The sequence below is a fragment of the Mandrillus leucophaeus genome, unplaced genomic scaffold (assembly GCF_000951045.1).
Source record: "Mandrillus leucophaeus isolate KB7577 unplaced genomic scaffold, Mleu.le_1.0 Scaffold329, whole genome shotgun sequence".
NCBI lineage: Eukaryota > Metazoa > Chordata > Mammalia > Primates > Cercopithecidae > Mandrillus > Mandrillus leucophaeus.
This window is the reverse complement of record NW_012103465.1, coordinates 2,063,938-2,080,598: the sequence shown is the minus strand read 5'-3', so window position 1 is coordinate 2,080,598 and position 16,661 is coordinate 2,063,938. Positions and strand designations below refer to the sequence as shown.

General features: G+C 40.4%; 1 protein-coding gene and 1 long non-coding RNA gene across 3 annotated transcripts in view; one reads left to right on the top strand and one right to left on the bottom strand.

The window, feature by feature from the left end:
- The window catches only part of GLIS3 (GLIS family zinc finger 3), a 489,017-nt gene that overhangs the window by 400,513 nt on the left and 71,843 nt on the right, over positions 1 to 16,661 (top strand). For both annotated transcript variants that reach the window (XM_011988357.1, XM_011988358.1), the window contains one exon: positions 13,910 to 14,054. In XM_011988357.1, the coding sequence (XP_011843747.1) occupies positions 13,910 to 14,054 (145 nt within the window). The remainder of the gene's footprint in view (positions 1 to 13,909; positions 14,055 to 16,661) is intronic.
- On the bottom strand, positions 11,480 to 14,101 carry LOC105545425. Its single transcript, XR_001006919.1, has 2 exons — positions 13,786 to 14,101; positions 11,480 to 11,893 (listed from the first exon to the last, which is right to left on the bottom strand). It is a non-coding gene; the product is annotated as an uncharacterized LOC105545425 (long non-coding RNA).

Here is a 16,661-nt window from a genome sequence, read left to right as displayed (position 1 = left end):
AGCTAGATAGTGGGACAGATTTTGGTAAAAGGACATCTAAATGAAGTGTTAACATTCTCAGAGTGCTCTAAAAATGTTTTGTTGTTGGTTCTGGTTTCTAATATGTTTTAATCTCTTCCAAGAGGGTGAACACTGGCTACATTCTCCTGAGATAGAATAATTCCAGGGTGCTATGCATCCTTGAAAACTGTGCTCATATCTTGATTAGGACACTGGCCCAGGATGCTAGTTCTTAGGCTAATAAGCAAGAGCCCAGTGTGTTACTAACAAAGGTCTCACTCTTAACGTACACAATAGCCTCTTCTTGAGTAAAAAAGAAAATCAATTATATGCAACAAGAGCCATTATCCTTAGGTCACCTGATGTAATTATGTTATAAGCCTACGGAGTTAATGTTATCACTCCATTGTACAGAGGAAGGTTCTGAAGTCTTGAGAGGTTATCTTGCCAAAGGCCACATAGCAGTAGGGGCAGAGCTGAGATATGAACCTGTGTCTATTTGACCCCAAAGTCTCCATCCTTTTCCCCTTGCCATGTTGCCACACTGTGGTACACAAAAGGAAGAAGCTGATAAAGAAAGAGAAAATATGTCCCCAAAAATGGGTGGGAGAAAAAGGAAAACAGGAGTGCATGTTATGGAGTGGTAACAGTGCTTCTACACTGAATATTAATAAAAATAATAATAGAAATGGCAGCACGTGTTTCACATTGATTATATACCATGTATTGGTGAAATGCTTTCTTATCTCATGTTATCCCTAACAACAGCCTTATAAATTAGGTGCCATTATTATCCACATATTACAAAGAAGACTAAGGTAAAGAAATGTTAAACAACTTTCTTGTAGTTGTCTAACATTTCATTAGTAAGGATACAAAAATTCAACTCCATGTAGTCTGGGTCTTATATTTTATGATCCATATTGTGGAGAGGCTATTGTAAGTGGTTACTAATGTTGTAGTGTAATTCATAGGGTAGAGACAATTTTTGTAGATAACTCACTTTGGGGTGGCCATTTAACATCGGTCTTAATGCCAGAGAATGTTTTAATCAAATTTTCACAAGACACTGAAGAAGGGTACACGGTAGCCAGCTGAGTGCTTGAGTTGAATGATACGTAGCCAAGAAGAGGTTCTGTACCACTCAACAGCAATGCAGCTTTAGAAAGGTAGCCTCCCGGCCGGGTGCAATAACTCACAACTGTATTCCCAGCACTTTGGGAGGCAGAGACGGGCAGATCACAAGGTCAGGAGTTCGAGACCAGCCTGACCAACATGGTGAAACCCCATCTCTACTAAAAATACAAAAATTAGCCGGGCATGGTGACGCATGCCTGTAATCCTCAACTCAGGAAGTTGAGGCAGGAGAATCACTTGAACCCGGGAGGCGAAGGTTGTAGTGAGCCGAGATCTGGCCACTGCATTCCAGCCTGGGCGACAGAGTGAGAATCTGTGTAAAAAAAAAAAAAACAAAAAAAAAAAAAACAAAGGTAGCCTCCCAGGATACAGTGCCATCAGAAACAAAGAGCATAACATATGGAAAAAGATCTAAGGATTTTACTTGATGATGACCTTTACTCATGCCACACTGTAAACTATGTGAGAGCAGGGAACTTCAGTTGTCTTATGCACCACTTTATCTCCTAGGCGTAGCATAGTTTGGGGTACATGGTACAGAACCAAGAAATATGTGCTGAATGAATGAAGGAAGGAAGAAACATGAATTTTAAAAAGCTATTGACTATTTAGGTTGTATGAATAGAGACAGAAAGCCTAGAATAAAGGGTATGTTTGTTCTGTTGTATTTATCCTGTCCTGGTCAGACAGCTGGTTAACTGTATTAATATTTGGATGTCATTTATGCGTAGGCCATTGAGCTTCAGTATTGAGAGTAATTAAGGTGCTGAATGGAATAACGTGTTATATGAGAGAGCAGGGACTGACGTTTTAGTAAGTGACTTCTGTGTCCAAGCATAGTGGTAGATGCGTTCTCTATCTTATCTGATTTAGTTCTCAAAGCAGCCAAGATCACTAAATGGTATTTTATCCTTATTTTACAGAAGGGAAAACGCTGCTCAGGAAAGTGAATATACTTGCCCAGTATCACACAGTAGTTGAACTAAAAGCCTCAAGCTCTTTCTACCTAAGTGTCCTCTTATCTGTGTAAAAAACTTGGCCTGCCTGTAATCTCAGCACCTTGGGAAGCCAAAGTGGGAAGATTGATTGAGCCCCGGAATTCAAGATTAGCCTGGGCAACATGGTGAGACCCTGTCTCTAAAAAAATTATTGAAAATTAGCTGGATGTGGTGGCCCATGCCTGTGGTCTCAGCTACTTAGGAGGCTGAAGCAAGAGGATTGCTTGAACCCAGGAAGTTGAGGCTGCAGTGAGTCATGTTCATGCCACAGCACGCCTTCCTGGGTGACAAAACAAGACCATCTCAAAATAAATAAATAAATAACAAAACAAAATTTTTTCAGTCTGAAGAAAAGCCTGCTAAGGGGAGAGGGTCAACAAAGAAGCTAAACCATGCCCCTTCGTGGCTGAAATTCTATAATACTACAGCATTTTGAAGCTTCTTAAATACTAAAAAACAGTAAAAGACTGTGAGCAGTTATTCTGTGTGGTCTGGGGGAGGAGGGGGAGGAATAAACCCCAGGAGGATGGATCTATAGTTGACAGATTATAGTTCAACTTCAGGCAAAACTTTTTATATGATGAACTCTGTTTAGCAATGGAGGGTGCTTAATGGTAAGGAAGGAAGTTCTCTGTCATCAAGAGGATTTAGACAAAGGCTGGACTGCTACCATCGTATGTAGTAGTGCTGTGCACTTCATTACTATAAGTTTAAATTAAAATTAATTAAAATTAAATAAAATTAAAAGTTCCTCAGTTGCATTAGCCACATTTCAAATGCTCATTAATCACATGTGGCTAGTGGCTACCAATTAGTGCAGTGAAGAACCTTTCCATCATCACAGAAATTTCAGCTGGATAGTGTTGCTACAGAGTTGGCAGGAGAGGCTTTTGGACCTTAGTTCCTTTTTGCTCTGAAATTCTATGTTTCTTTGAACAATTTCCATAAATCATCATTTTTTACTAAATAATCATTAGTTTTGTTGTGTCCATACTGACACTGATTTTTCATGATCTTATTGAGATATGCCCCAGCATATGTACCCATTCACATATTTTGGAATGTTCATTAATCACCTATGGATAAAATTTGGGGCCTTTGGAGTCACTGCTAACCAAATAGGTATCCCCTATACAGATGTTCAGAACACCCAACTGGACACTTATGTTCCCAAAGAGATTCTTCCAATGCCATTTCTCTAAGTCTTTACTCTCATTTCTCTTTGCAAATTGGTCCTCTTTGCAAATTGGTCATTCCTAAAGGAAATTAATTTGATAGCAGATTGTTAGAGATTAATTACCTATCATATGCCAAAGCCACTTCCTACATGCCAGTGCTATGGAATCCCCTAAAGATGGAATTCTTAGATTCAACTGAAAATTAATTGTAATTAATATAATAGGTTAATTCATTGTAATTATTTTTAAGCCTTTTGGCAATGAGTTAATTCCCCAAGATCCACATTGCTTGAAGTGTCACAGAGAACACTTGATGAGAATGTTCTAGTAATAAACCTTAACCCTCTGGGAAAAAAAATCCTACTCTCTTTCCTTCTGGCTTCATTTCTTCAGAAACATATTTTGGTGGCATTTGATTTCTGGAGAACAAAGGGATCCCTACAAGGTGATGCATAAACATGCATGACCCAGATGGACTGTGCTCATTGGAGAAAGGGAAAACAAAAGGTCTTTGATTGTGCCTCGTTTTCTTTGGAAGTATGGCTTGCTTCAGACTAACAGAATGCCTTTGCTCCTAGAATAAAATGTAATGGAACTGAAAATTGAAGAATCTGGGCCTTTTTCCCTTTCCTAATTATTTCCACTTGACTCACTTAATCTTGAACGATTATTCAATCATATCTGAAATGAGAAAATGATGGGAGTAAAATTTCCGTCTCTTGTTACAAGAGCTTATAAACATCAACAGAATAATCCTGTACAAAAAAAAAGAAAAAAAAAACAAATACAAATCACAATTGATGGTGCCTTTTTTCATATATTAGAAAAAAATCCCCGCATTGTTAGGGAAGCAGCTCAAATTTCAGCATGCAGGAACCTTGTCAAACCTTGATAGGTGATTTCACTATTAAGGTTGAAAAACTTTCATTTTAAACAAATATTTCATAATGGGAGATTGTATAAAAACGAAGGAGCCAATTTGTTTACTTGCACCTGGATAGGTTGGGCAATTAAGCCCTAAAATAGTTCCTTGAAGATCAGAATCACCAACACTCAGAGGCTCACAAATTGTTTTCCGAGACTCAGAGTTGTCACAAGTCTGTGTCCATGAGCCTTCCTGCAGGTGTATGAATAAAAGGATTCAAGCAATTCTAATAGTTTCTGAGGGTCAGATTAGGACTCAATGTACAAAAAAGTCTTTTTGACAATTGGAACTGTCTAAAGTTGAGGCTAACAACTGAGATGAGGACGTTGCCCCTTACTATACAGTATCAAGCAGCAAAGACTGACAAGCCACTTACAGGTTGCTGTCAGGGAAGTTGGGCATAAGGTGGAGGTTTGGACACAGTGACATCTGAAGCCTCTTTCACTCCTTATTGTTCTGGCAAATTAAGGTCTTATTTTTAATTTGGTCTCCCCAATAAGGCTTTTGGTATTATCCAGGATGGTTCACCCCACTTTCATTAAACATCTAGTTTCCACACTCCTGGTGTACAAAGCTGGCAAAGCAGGTACAGAAGAGAAATGAATGAATGTGATGAGAGCATCCTTTTAAGTGCTACTGATTGCTTCTCGACATTCTTGAACCAAATCAAAGTGAGTTTAGAATGTTTGCCAAGTTGGCTGCCCCACAAGCCCACTGTGAGCCCAGGATTCAGGGGCATGTGATTTATGAAGCAAGCACTTGCAAGAGAACTCAGGAGAGGATGGGGAAAGAGGAAAAAGCAAGGCGCGGGTGCCAATTCAGGTGGTCTTAGCCTAGCCCAATCCCACAAGGAGCTGTGGAACATAACATCTCAGCATTTGTCTCACTTTGAGGCAAAGGAGCACTGTTTAGTAATTGGGGTGTGTGTGTGTGTGTGTGTGTGTGTGTGTGTGTGTGTGTTTTGGGGGTGGGGGATGCTAGCCATTGACTCTGAAGTACACAGAATATGGGGCATGGACACACCAAAGCTGAGGCGTGGCAGCACATTGCCAGTCGAAGGGATCAGAGGGGTGCTGGGCAGGGCATCAGTAATTTCTGCCACATCTATATCACCTGTAATCTTTGAAAATTCTCTATTAGGAAGGTAAATTACAAAAGGACCATGTTGTCTATTTTAGACATATTCACTCACCAAGAGATTGTAGCTTCCTTTCCATAAAGAACTGTGACTCCTTCTTACAAATCCAATTGGCAGTTAGTGATTAAATGATTTACCATGATGCTGGTCCCATACCGCTGGCTGCTGTGGAGTTTTAAAAGCTTAAGAGGCAGTCAGCCTGGTCCTTGTGGACTGACCAACATAGTTGTACAGATTAAATTTATAACAAGAAACAAAGTCCCAGTGCATGTGTCCAATCACAGGAGTGTTGAAAGTGGATTCTGCAGTTCTTCCTGTACCCTGAAAGGCCCAGCGTGGACGGGTTTGGTCAGGGGAGGCTTCACTCAGGAGGTGAGTCATAAACAGGATCTTGGAGGAGTTACATTAGGAGGAGGGAGTCCGTTCCGGGCAGGACGAATGAGCAGCATACTACGTGGGATGTTTGCAGACAGTGAGGATAGGCTCTTCTCAGGACCCGGGGAAATATGCATTCGTGGGACATGGTGCGGTCACAGTATGGAGGTGCTTAATGTCTTAGCCTTTTGAGACTTGTGTGCTAAGCAATACATGAGGATATTTGTACCTTGGGTATAGCATGATAAACTTAATTTTAGGAGAGTCCATTTGATATCACAGGATGAACTGGTGAGAGAAGAGCCTGAGGCAGAAATGCAGCAAGGAGTTGGTATTCGTGGTCCGGCCCTGTCGTGCTCTGTGAACCCACCCTCTGTGTGCAGGTGCCTGCAGGTTTTCTCCACCTGGAAGTCTAGGAGTCATCTCAGTGTTAACACATTCAAAACCAAATTGCTGATTTACCTCCAACCTGCTCCTTTTCTGTTCTCCTTTGCTGTTCCTTGGGCCAAAACTTAAGGCCATGTCTGGCTCCTGTGTTTCTCTCATATTACACAGTGAATTCAGCTTGACCTTCAAAAGAGAAACTGACCACATCTCACCCCCTCTGTTTCCCCTAAGCCGTTGGCATCTCTCATCCAGATTGTTGTAAAAGCCCCTAACCAGACACATCTGTCCTCCTCCTGTTTTCTGCACAGTAATCAGAGTGAATCTTTTATAAGATAAACCACTTGCTTTCCTGCTCACACACTTCCAGTGGTTCACCATTGCGAGGAAAGCAAATCCAGAATCTTCATGTGCTTGAAGGCCTCACACAGCCTGACCTCTGGCAGTTTCTCCAGCCCCACATCCCGTACCCTTCCTCTTGCTCCCTTGCTTACTCCTCTCCAATGACTATTTTCAGAACCCATCAGTTTGTTTCCTTGGTAGATTTCATGTCTTTCTGCATATCTTGCTCCATCGCTTCATTCAGGTTTCAGCCCAGAATGTCCAGTCTACAGAGGCCTTCCCTGACCTCCACATCTAAAATAGCATGTGGGGAGCATGTAGATAGAGGTGTGCATCATTCCTACAGAGTCTGACTGAACTCTCTGGAAAGAGTGAGGACCGAAAAAATGACAGTGGAAGAATGGGAAGAGGAAGAGAAACCAGGGAAGGAAGTCAGAATCAGGAGAAAGAGCAAAGGGAGGTATCCTCTCTTAGCAAGGGATACTGAGTTCAGGGACTCCCTGGGTCAAGATCATCTCATTCAGGATCAGAAAGTTACCATGACAGTGCCCCCATTCTGAGAACCAGTGGTGATCATCAACGGAATGGAGACAGGGCCCTGGGACCACTGTGTGTGTGCTTAGGATGCAGATGGTGAAGAATGATGAGCACCATGCTTTATTTTTGTCAACTGCAGACATTCATGTTACTAGGCCAGGATGGAACCAGGTGACAAACCTGCAGGGGAGGGGACAGTGAAAACCAAACAGAAGTGGTCCATTCCGTTTTATTGCTTCAATCTCAACTCCAACAAAGACCACTTTCCCTAAAGGGCATGGTGTCAGAATATACACAGTGGTGACAAGGTATGCTAGAGACTTTTCCAGAGAACTTGGCTACCCAGGTTCTTTCCGTCCTAGAACAAGCTCTGAATGACAGGCTTCGGGCTAGAATATAAAAGAGTCAGGCCAGGCACGGTGGCTCACGTCTGTAATCCCAGCACTTTGGGAGGCCAAGGCGGGTGGATCACGAGGTCAGGAGATCGAGACTGTCCTAGCTAACACGGTGAAACCCTGTCTCTACTAAAAATACAAAAAATTAGGCGGGTGTGGTGGTGGGCGTCTGTAGTCCCAGCTACTCAGGAGGCTGAGGCAGGAGAATAGCGTGAACCCAGGAGGTGGCGCTTGCAGTGAGCCAAGATCGCGTCACTGCACTCTAGCCTGGGAGACAGAGCAAGACTCCGTCTAAAAAAAAAAAAAAAAAAAAGTCATAAGACGAAGAGAAGTGTGTTAGCCTGTGCAGTGTAGTGTGGTGTGGACACAAGGAAAAAGTTGAGAGTGGGCTATTTTATGAGCCAGTGTAATGTAATGTCTGAGAGCATGATTTGGGATTCTAACACACCGAAATCCAAGCCTGACATTTAGTAGCTGTGTAATTTATTTTAGATTTCTCATCTCTACAATGGAAGTCACAATAGTATGTACCCTACAGAGTTGTGAGGTACACAGTATCCAACACACTGTAGAGATTGGTGTATATTTATTTAATTGAAATGCAGTCTTTAAAAGTGTTTCCTGTTGACTATGCACATCCAGCCCTTTTCTGTGGGATTCAGCTGCACGATGCTCTCTCCTTCCTGACCTGAAACAAACCATCATATGGTAGTGGTTTTAAAGTGCATTGTAATAGTATCTGTATCAGTCGGGGTTCTCCAGAAAAAGAGACTCACCAAGATAAATATCTATATATTATGTGTGTGGGAGTGGGGAGAGAATAATTTCAAGAAATTGGCTTCTGAGATTATGGGGGCTGACAAGTCAGAAATTTGTAGGGCAGGCCAAAAACTCTTGGGCAGGAACTGATGCTGCATTCCAGAGGCAGAATTTATTCTTTTTTTAAGTGAAACTTTAGTTTCTTTTGCTCTTCAGGCCTTTCACTGATTGGATGAAGCCTGCCCAGATTGTAGGGGATAATCTTCTGTTTTTAAAGTCAACTGACTGTAGATGTTAAGCCCATCAACAGAATTCCTTCACAGTACAGCAGTCACACACCTAGATGAGTGATTGAATAACTGGATACTAAAGTCTAGCACGTTCACACCTAAAACCAACCATCAAGTAGTCACACCTCACAGCTCATATGGGCTCTCAAAGAAGGGGAGACGAAGTGTCTATGAGACTGTGGGCATTTATGGTGGAGCCCCTGTAAGAGTTTCCTATTGCACCAAGACCAAGAGCCTTACTGGGGGCTGCAGGGTGACCTCAGACCTCATTTCTTACTTCTGTCTCAGTGTTATACCCCACCCGGCCATGCTGACCTCCTTGAAATTCCCTCCTTCTGGAACTCTCTTCCTCTTCATCCTTAGCTAATTTCTCCAACTCCTCAAGTCTTTCCTCAAATATCTCTTCTCAAAAAGGTCAAAATTCTCCCCATCACTCCCAATCTCATCTACCTTTATCTTCTTTTTGTTTTTTCCATAGCACTTGCCACCTTCTCTACAATTTACTTAATTTACTGCTTATTATCTGACTTCTGTAGAATGTAAACGTCTCTGAATGAGTCTTTGTTTTGATTGCTGTTGTATTTCCGGCTCCTAGAACAGTGCCTGGCATATGGTTGAGGCCCAAGAAATATTTGTTCGACAAATGAATGAGAAGGATAAATCAGGGCAGAGCTGCTTTGGAACCAGTGGAGTGTGGTTAGGGCAGCTGAGCTGAATGATTCCAGGAACGCCGTTCACATAGATTACGATGTGAACAAAGGTCCTTGGTGTCATGCAACACAGCAGTCCTTTGAAATAGGTGAATTGACAATCAGTGGTTTCAAATTCCATTTTTTTCTCCAGAGAGCAGTCAAGACTTTGTAAAGGGCAAGTCCTCTGCTCTCTGCTAAGAGCAGGTAATAAACTAGATTGCAATTTTTTAACCTTTTTTATCCCTGTGAAAGAAAATACAATCCAAGTTGTTAAGAGATGAGCCTCATTTAACCATTTTTTATTATGAAGTCTGAAGAAAGTCAGATGTGTTATATAGGAAATTTAATAGTTTTTTTGTGTGTATGGCCCTAGGCTTAATGGTTACTTCTCACAGGAGATAACACTAAACTTTTAAGGTCCAGATGTCCCAAGGAGGCATCTTAGAAAATTGCCAAGATATTATATGATGATAACAAGCTACAAAACATGACACATTCATCCATGCATAAGTTGGAACTTACCTTCCCAGTATCTCCAAGTCCAATGACTTGCAGACATTCCTAGGATTTGTAGGTATCCTCTCCTCCCGTGACTTTTCCTAGTATCTGCTAACTATAGAGGCCCAAAGTCACTACTTCAGAAAGATCTTTATTAGTCACAGCTAATCAAGAAAGATGAGATAACAAGGTTTCTGTTCGTACATTAAAAAATGCTAGGTTTTTATAATTCGCTGTTTCCACAGTTCATTTCCTCTTTCCATAACCAGAAAAATCTTACTTTCTCCTCATAAAATTTCTTAGAGACTAGTGGCTCCAAAATTGTAATTCCCAGACCAATAGAAGCATCATCACCTGGGAACTTAGAACTGCATCGCAGACCTACTGAATCAGCAGCTCTGGGTTGGGACACTGCAGGTGATTCTGATACATCCCCAAGATTGGGAACCACAGGTGAAGACCCTCCCTCCTGTCCTTGAAAAATTTCCCTCTATCTTGTTTATTCCTAACAGCTAAGAAGATGTTGGTGGCAACAGAGCAAGACTCTGTCTAAAAAAAAAAAAAAAAGATGATGGTAAAATATACATTATGCAATTTTTTTTAAAATAAATACTTGGGCTTCTTATTCCAAATGTAAAACTATGTTACATTGAAAGACACCCCTCCCAAGAGATTCTGCTGTGTGCCTCCTGCCTCACCCTTTAGATCATTCCTGTACTAGAGAATGCTTAAAAACCTTAAGGGATCTGAAAGCCCCTTTCCTGGTCTGAAGATCTGGGAGGGATACTACACTTCCATATCATGACTGCATTTCTATGCATATGGCTTTCCTTTGGAAATTTAACTTAAGGTTCCTAAGCTTGTTCAATTTGAGAAGCACTTTCTAGAACCATGCCTAATCCCAGAGAAAACCAAATTAACTCTCACCACAAAGTTGTATGGACTCACACTGTTGGAAAACATGAATATTTAGTGAAGCTAAGAAAGAATTGCCTGCCTTTGATGCCAGGAGTAACCCTAGCCGTGAAATTCCTTGCAAAGACCTCATTGGTACTGATAACTGTAAAACCCTATAGTAGTTGGTAATAGAAAGCAGAGAAGCATCCATGTCTGCCCTTAGTAAAACATATGGACCCCAGATCATATTTTAATGATGGAAGATAAATTAAAAGTGATCACCAGAACTCATTCCAAACCTTGAAATTTTTTTTCCAGTTTTTCTTACATGCCATGTGTTAGGTTAGTACCAAAATAACAAACATACCTTCCAAAGGTCCTGAAAGAGTTAGGCACTAATACAGACAGTCCTGGTCAGAGATTGCAATGTGCCACAGCTGAGGAAGTTACAACAAAGTTATGTCTCAGTCACTACCTGTGTTAAATGTCCCTTCCTTACGTTTAGGGTCACTGTGCCACTTTCATATTCTTGGGCTAAGATCTGGGCATGTGTTTGTCTCTTTATGAAGCTTTCTGAGACCCAGGAAATACTTCTTTCTAAATAGTAACTTACTGGTGTATGTGTGTGTTTGTCTTTCTTTCTGATCAGAATTTGGTCATTGTCATTGCCAGCGGTGTGCTGGTAATGTTTAGCAACCAGCTCTTTAGATGAAAAAGCCTATTTGTAGAATTACCAATTTCCATGGTGTAAGTACTTTCGCTATGACTGATTTCAAGCTATCAGTCTGTCATCATTGCATGGAAGGTTTGGAAAAGATGCACAAATTAACACCTCAGATTGGTGCAAGCCAGCTTTGGTACATCATTGGAATATAGAAAATTTGGAAAGTGGTATGTGCGTGCCTAATTGAAGAGACTACCCAATCAGGCTAAGTGTGAGCAGTAAGGCTGTTTCTTCACTCCGGTGCGAGCGAGCTGTCTGTAAAGGGAGTCAGCGAGGGGTGGTGGGAGTGGAACTGGTTTTATAGGTTTGGGATAGGTAGTGGAAAGTTACAGTTAGGGGCAGTTTTTTCAGGCAGGGGAAGAATGTCACAAGGTGCATAGTCACGAGGTGGAGGGAGGTCGCAAGGCATAGTATCAAAGGTCGATTGATTCTTTAGGGTAGGGCGGGAACATATCTGAATGGTGGAATGTTGCAGGGTCTGTTAATCAGTGAAGGCAGGAACTAGCTGTTTCTTCTTCTTTAGTGGTTCTCCTGTTGCTCCAGCCTTTGTGACTCCAGGAGGCCTGTACATGTGGGTCACAGGGGTCACAATGGCTCCACCATGGTGTAGCCCATTCAGAGGACCTTACAGAAAGCAGAAGAAAGGATTTTAAAAAAGGGAAGGAAATAAGTTTGTAATAGTGCTACTGAAAGCAAAACTCAGTTTTAATGTTCAATTACATTACTTTCTGATATTTTATCTACATATTTTTATGTAATTATCATTTTGTGTCTATATACATATAAAACTTTGAGTTTTGCTTTTATATTCATAAATATCATTTTAACGGTTATATAATATTCCATCAAATTGAGGTAAAATAATTGATTAGCCCTACTTGTAGACATTTAAGACATTTTAAGTTGCATTTTCTGATTAGGTATTGCTATATATAATGCTATTTATTATTATATATATGTGTGTATTTTGGGGGGGTAAAAATCTTCTTTAAAATTTCTGGCTATTTCCTTAAGACAAGTTCTAGAATCAAATTATTTCAATTCTGGACCTTGAAAAACATATTCCCACATACCATCTAGACTGTAGCAATATTCACTCCTATGAACAGTGTGAACAATGCCTCTCTCACTGTACCTTCACTACTACTGTTTTTTTTTTTGATGTTTTTGATAATTCAGCAAGTAAAAAGACATTTTAACATTGCACTTCTTTGCAAGTGTGCCAAACATTTTTCACATTTATTGTCATTTCTGTTTCTCCTTTTTTTCTTTTTTAACCGTTTCTGTTCATGTCAAAGCTTTATCCAACATCTCCTTCCCATTTCCACCTCCCCACCTTTCATCCCTGGTTTCATCTATTTCTCTTCCCCAGGCCCCAGGCCCCACGCTCACCCTACTTGACTCTTACTTCTCCGCACAACATCCAGACACACCACAGGGTAGGCAGGGTCTTCCCCCATAGGTCTGCACAGCTTATCCTCACTTCTTTCAAAGCTTTTTATGAATGCCATCTCCAAGAGGCTTTCCTATATCCCCTATCTAAAGTCACCATCCCTTACTCCTACTCACTGTCTCGCTTCTCTGCATCACTTTTCTCCATAGCATTTATCACCATCTGAGGTTGTATATATTTTATTTGTTCATCATCTGCTTCCCCATCTAGAGTCTAACTTTGACAAAAGCAGTCAGCGTTCCTAGGGTCTAGAGAAGTATGTAGCAAACACTCAATAAATGTTTGTTGACTGCATAAGCATACTCTAGCTCTATATCTAAAGGTTTAGTCTTTTTATAAAATCAATTTATACACGCACTCTTTAAATACCAAAGATGATTACCATTTGCAATATTTGTAACAAATATATTTCTAGATTACTTTTAAGGTATTATGTTTTTGTACAAGCAGGACATTAATATTTTTATGTCACTAAATCTTACATTGTGTTTTTTTCCATTTCAATTACACTTAAAAAATTCTTATTCATTAAAAGATCAGACAACTTTTCACCTACAGTTTATTTTAGCATTTTTTATTGTTTGACTTTTTTTACATGTAACTCTTTAATATATAAGACTTAAATTGTTCTGTTTTTATGTAACTTACTGTTGGAGTTTTGTTGCTGTTAATCACACTGTTTTATCTTTGAATCATGTTCCATAATATTTTAAAATTTAACCCGAGTATTTTCCCTTCATGGAAAATCTATAGGAGTTAAATCTCAATGGGCATTTCTTAATCATCTCTGGGATGTTTTCATGACAGTGTTTCTATTTTAAAAGCACTTTCCAAGATGAATTAAGTCTACTTGAGTTTGTTGTTGTTATCGCTACAAGTTCTGATAAGATATAGAACAAATAAAAGGAAGTATAATAGGAAGTTGAGTTCCCGTAAGTGGAAATATCAAGGACTGAAGTCAAATCCGCCTCTAGCCACATTTTTCCAGAAGCTCTTGCCAGGTGTTATTAGGATTGGAGAACTGACCCTTTTATTGACACTCTGTTAAGACTCTGTGCCTTACCCGTAGTTGCTACTTGATAAATTTTTGTGGGTTGAGTTGCACTGATAGAGCATGATGCCTTCCCAGGAAAATATTCTAAGGACTAGCTTTCCTTATCAATGTCTCTTCCGTTTTCTCCTCTTAGTTGCGGTCCAGCACAGAGCTCCATCCAGACCTGCTCACGGATTGCCTCAGCGTGCAGCCCCTGCAGCCGGCCACTTCCCCTAGAGATGCTGCTGCTGAAGGGACCGTGGGACGCTCCCCAGGACCTGGGCCTGACCTCTATTCAGGTAAAGACAGCAAAAGCAGAGCCAACCACAGCTACCCTTCTTTAGGCCTTTTATTCTGGTTGAAAGGAATGCTCCCGTGAGAAAAAATTTTCCTAAGATCATCTGTGTTGTTCTTTATCAATGGGCTGCAAATTGCTCTCCACCCCTTCTGATTCCTGAGCTAGGTGTGGCAGCAGATTGTTTTTTCTCATAAAGAAATAAAATAAAATAATGCATTACCTCTTTTAGTTGTGGACTTCTGCCAGAAATTCAGTGCACCCAACCCTCACAGGTATGTTAAATTTACTCACTTGATTTAGAGTCGAAGGAAATGTTTCCTCCTTAAGCAGGTAGCAGGCTGCATGTGGATTTCTTAATGAAAAGTTGTCATCTTTATGTTTTAAAAGGAAGCCCCAGGTCTCTAAGGAAATTTTCACAACAGCAGACCAACTTGTAAGAATGTTCATTTATGTTTGCCAACCGTTGTGGGAAAGGAGATGGGATGACACTCCCAGACCAGCTTCCATCTGCCTAGGTTTGAATAATAGGTGACTATATTTGGAAAATTACATGTATGTAGTAAAAAACAAAAAAAAAAAGAAGAAGAGATTAATATGCCATAAGGAAGTTATTTTTCTTTTAGTCAGCCTGGATTTTTATGCATTTTCTACTCTCTGTAATGGTGATATACTTATGCAAACATAATTAGTGATTGTCCTTACATATGGAACACTCTTACAGTCATGCTATGAAGATGAAAAACAAGATTTACCAGCTTCACATTCCAGACAATGAGAATTTTCTATTTTCTGTGGGTTGCAGATACCACCCCCACCCCCATCTGATTCCAGAGCCAGGTTTGGCAGCAGACTGTTTTTTTCTTTTGAAAAGTATGAATAAGCCATTATAATTTAAAATTTACAGATGCATTGCAGTGGAATGGGAGAAAGACATCCTTGTATAACGTTTTAAACTTGACAGTTCCCAGTTGATTCAGATGCAGGGAGAAAAGGCAGTAAGCAAATATTTCGAGAGCATCAGTCATCAAAACTGGGCCTTAATAATGGCCCATTGGACCTTTATCAGTTACTTTAAGCACTTACTGTTAGGGACAACATAGCCTCTGCTTTTTGAGACACAGGGAGATGAGATTAAGAAGCGTTGACCAGTCTTACAGAGGTTTCAGGTACAGGTGCATATACACACATCAAATATATCAATGTGCAGTGTTACCAACACATACATAAATATTTTGTATTAGATATATATGTATATGAAAAAGCATGACTAGCTTTTGTTTTTGTATGTCTGATTTGTTCAATATTTGATATATAAACATTTATTTCAGCACATTAAATTAACAAACAATTTTAAGCAGCCTGTAAAGCATTCCCCTACTACTTTAGTTCATAAATCTATGATCTTACTAAGACCTGGAACCCAGTAGTCAACAGTCAACGCTAACCAGAAATGACTGAAAAATGGTCTAACATCCAATATAAACGGTTTCTAGTGATGGGCTGGTCTGGCTATATTGAAACCTCTCGGCAATGGGTTTGGGAAGCAATGCTATCCATATCTATGGAAAACATTAGCACCTTTGTTGTATGTAGCATACAGCATATGGCTCATTTTCCAAACCGTCACATTTGTCTTGGTGTCTGTTTTTATATGTCTGGTAGTGTTTTTAAAGTTTTAGAGTTTTAAATATTTTAAGGTTCAGCTTGAAATGTTTTTGTCATTCCAAGCAAATGTCCACTTTTTGTCCATGACTCTTTTCTATATTTGGTCCTCAAAAAGATGTTGAGCTCTGGAATTTGAGCCTCCGGCTGTGGTAGGTTTGCCTCCTAAGGGGCAAGGATACCTAAGTTGCTCCAGCCATCAGTGGAGCGTCTTCAGGTTGACCCACATTTTCTGTAACTCTGAGAGCACTTGAAACACTCAGATGACCATCTTGCTCAACTTTGTTCCCAGAATTTTACTTCTCCAGGTAGCTTATCACTGTGAAAGTTTACCCCTCTCTACTTCTTTCCTTTTTTTTTTTTAATTGAGATGGAGTCTCGCTCTGTCAACCAGGCTGGAGTGCAGTGGCATGATCTCAGCTCACTGCAACCTCTACCTCCCAGGTTCAAGCAATTCTCCTGCCTCAGCCTGCCTAGTAGCTGGGATTACAGATGTGCAACCACCACACCTGGGTAATTTTTTGTATTTTTTCAGTAGACACTTGGTTTCACCATGTTGGCCAGGCTGGTCTCGAACTCCTGACCTCAGGTGATCCACCCACCTCGGCCTCCCAAAGTGCTAGGATTACAGGCATGAGCCACCGCGCCCGAGCCCTACTTCTTTCCTTATTCCTCCTTCCCTCAGGTATGATTTTGCTTTCTCACTTTCTTCCTTTTAAAAAAATGAATTATGCCTTTTGTTTTGGAGAGCAGTCAACAAACCAAGAGGCAGAACCAGGCAGGGGAAAATATTACAAAACAAAATTTGTAAGCCTTTCTTTTAAAGTTCTAGAAATGTGCTTGTCAGGAGTACATATTAACATCCGCTGCAAACCTTTGCCCTAGATCTATGGAAAGAAGCCAAACCATGAAAATGCCAAAGGTGCAAAAGGAAACTTCATCATTT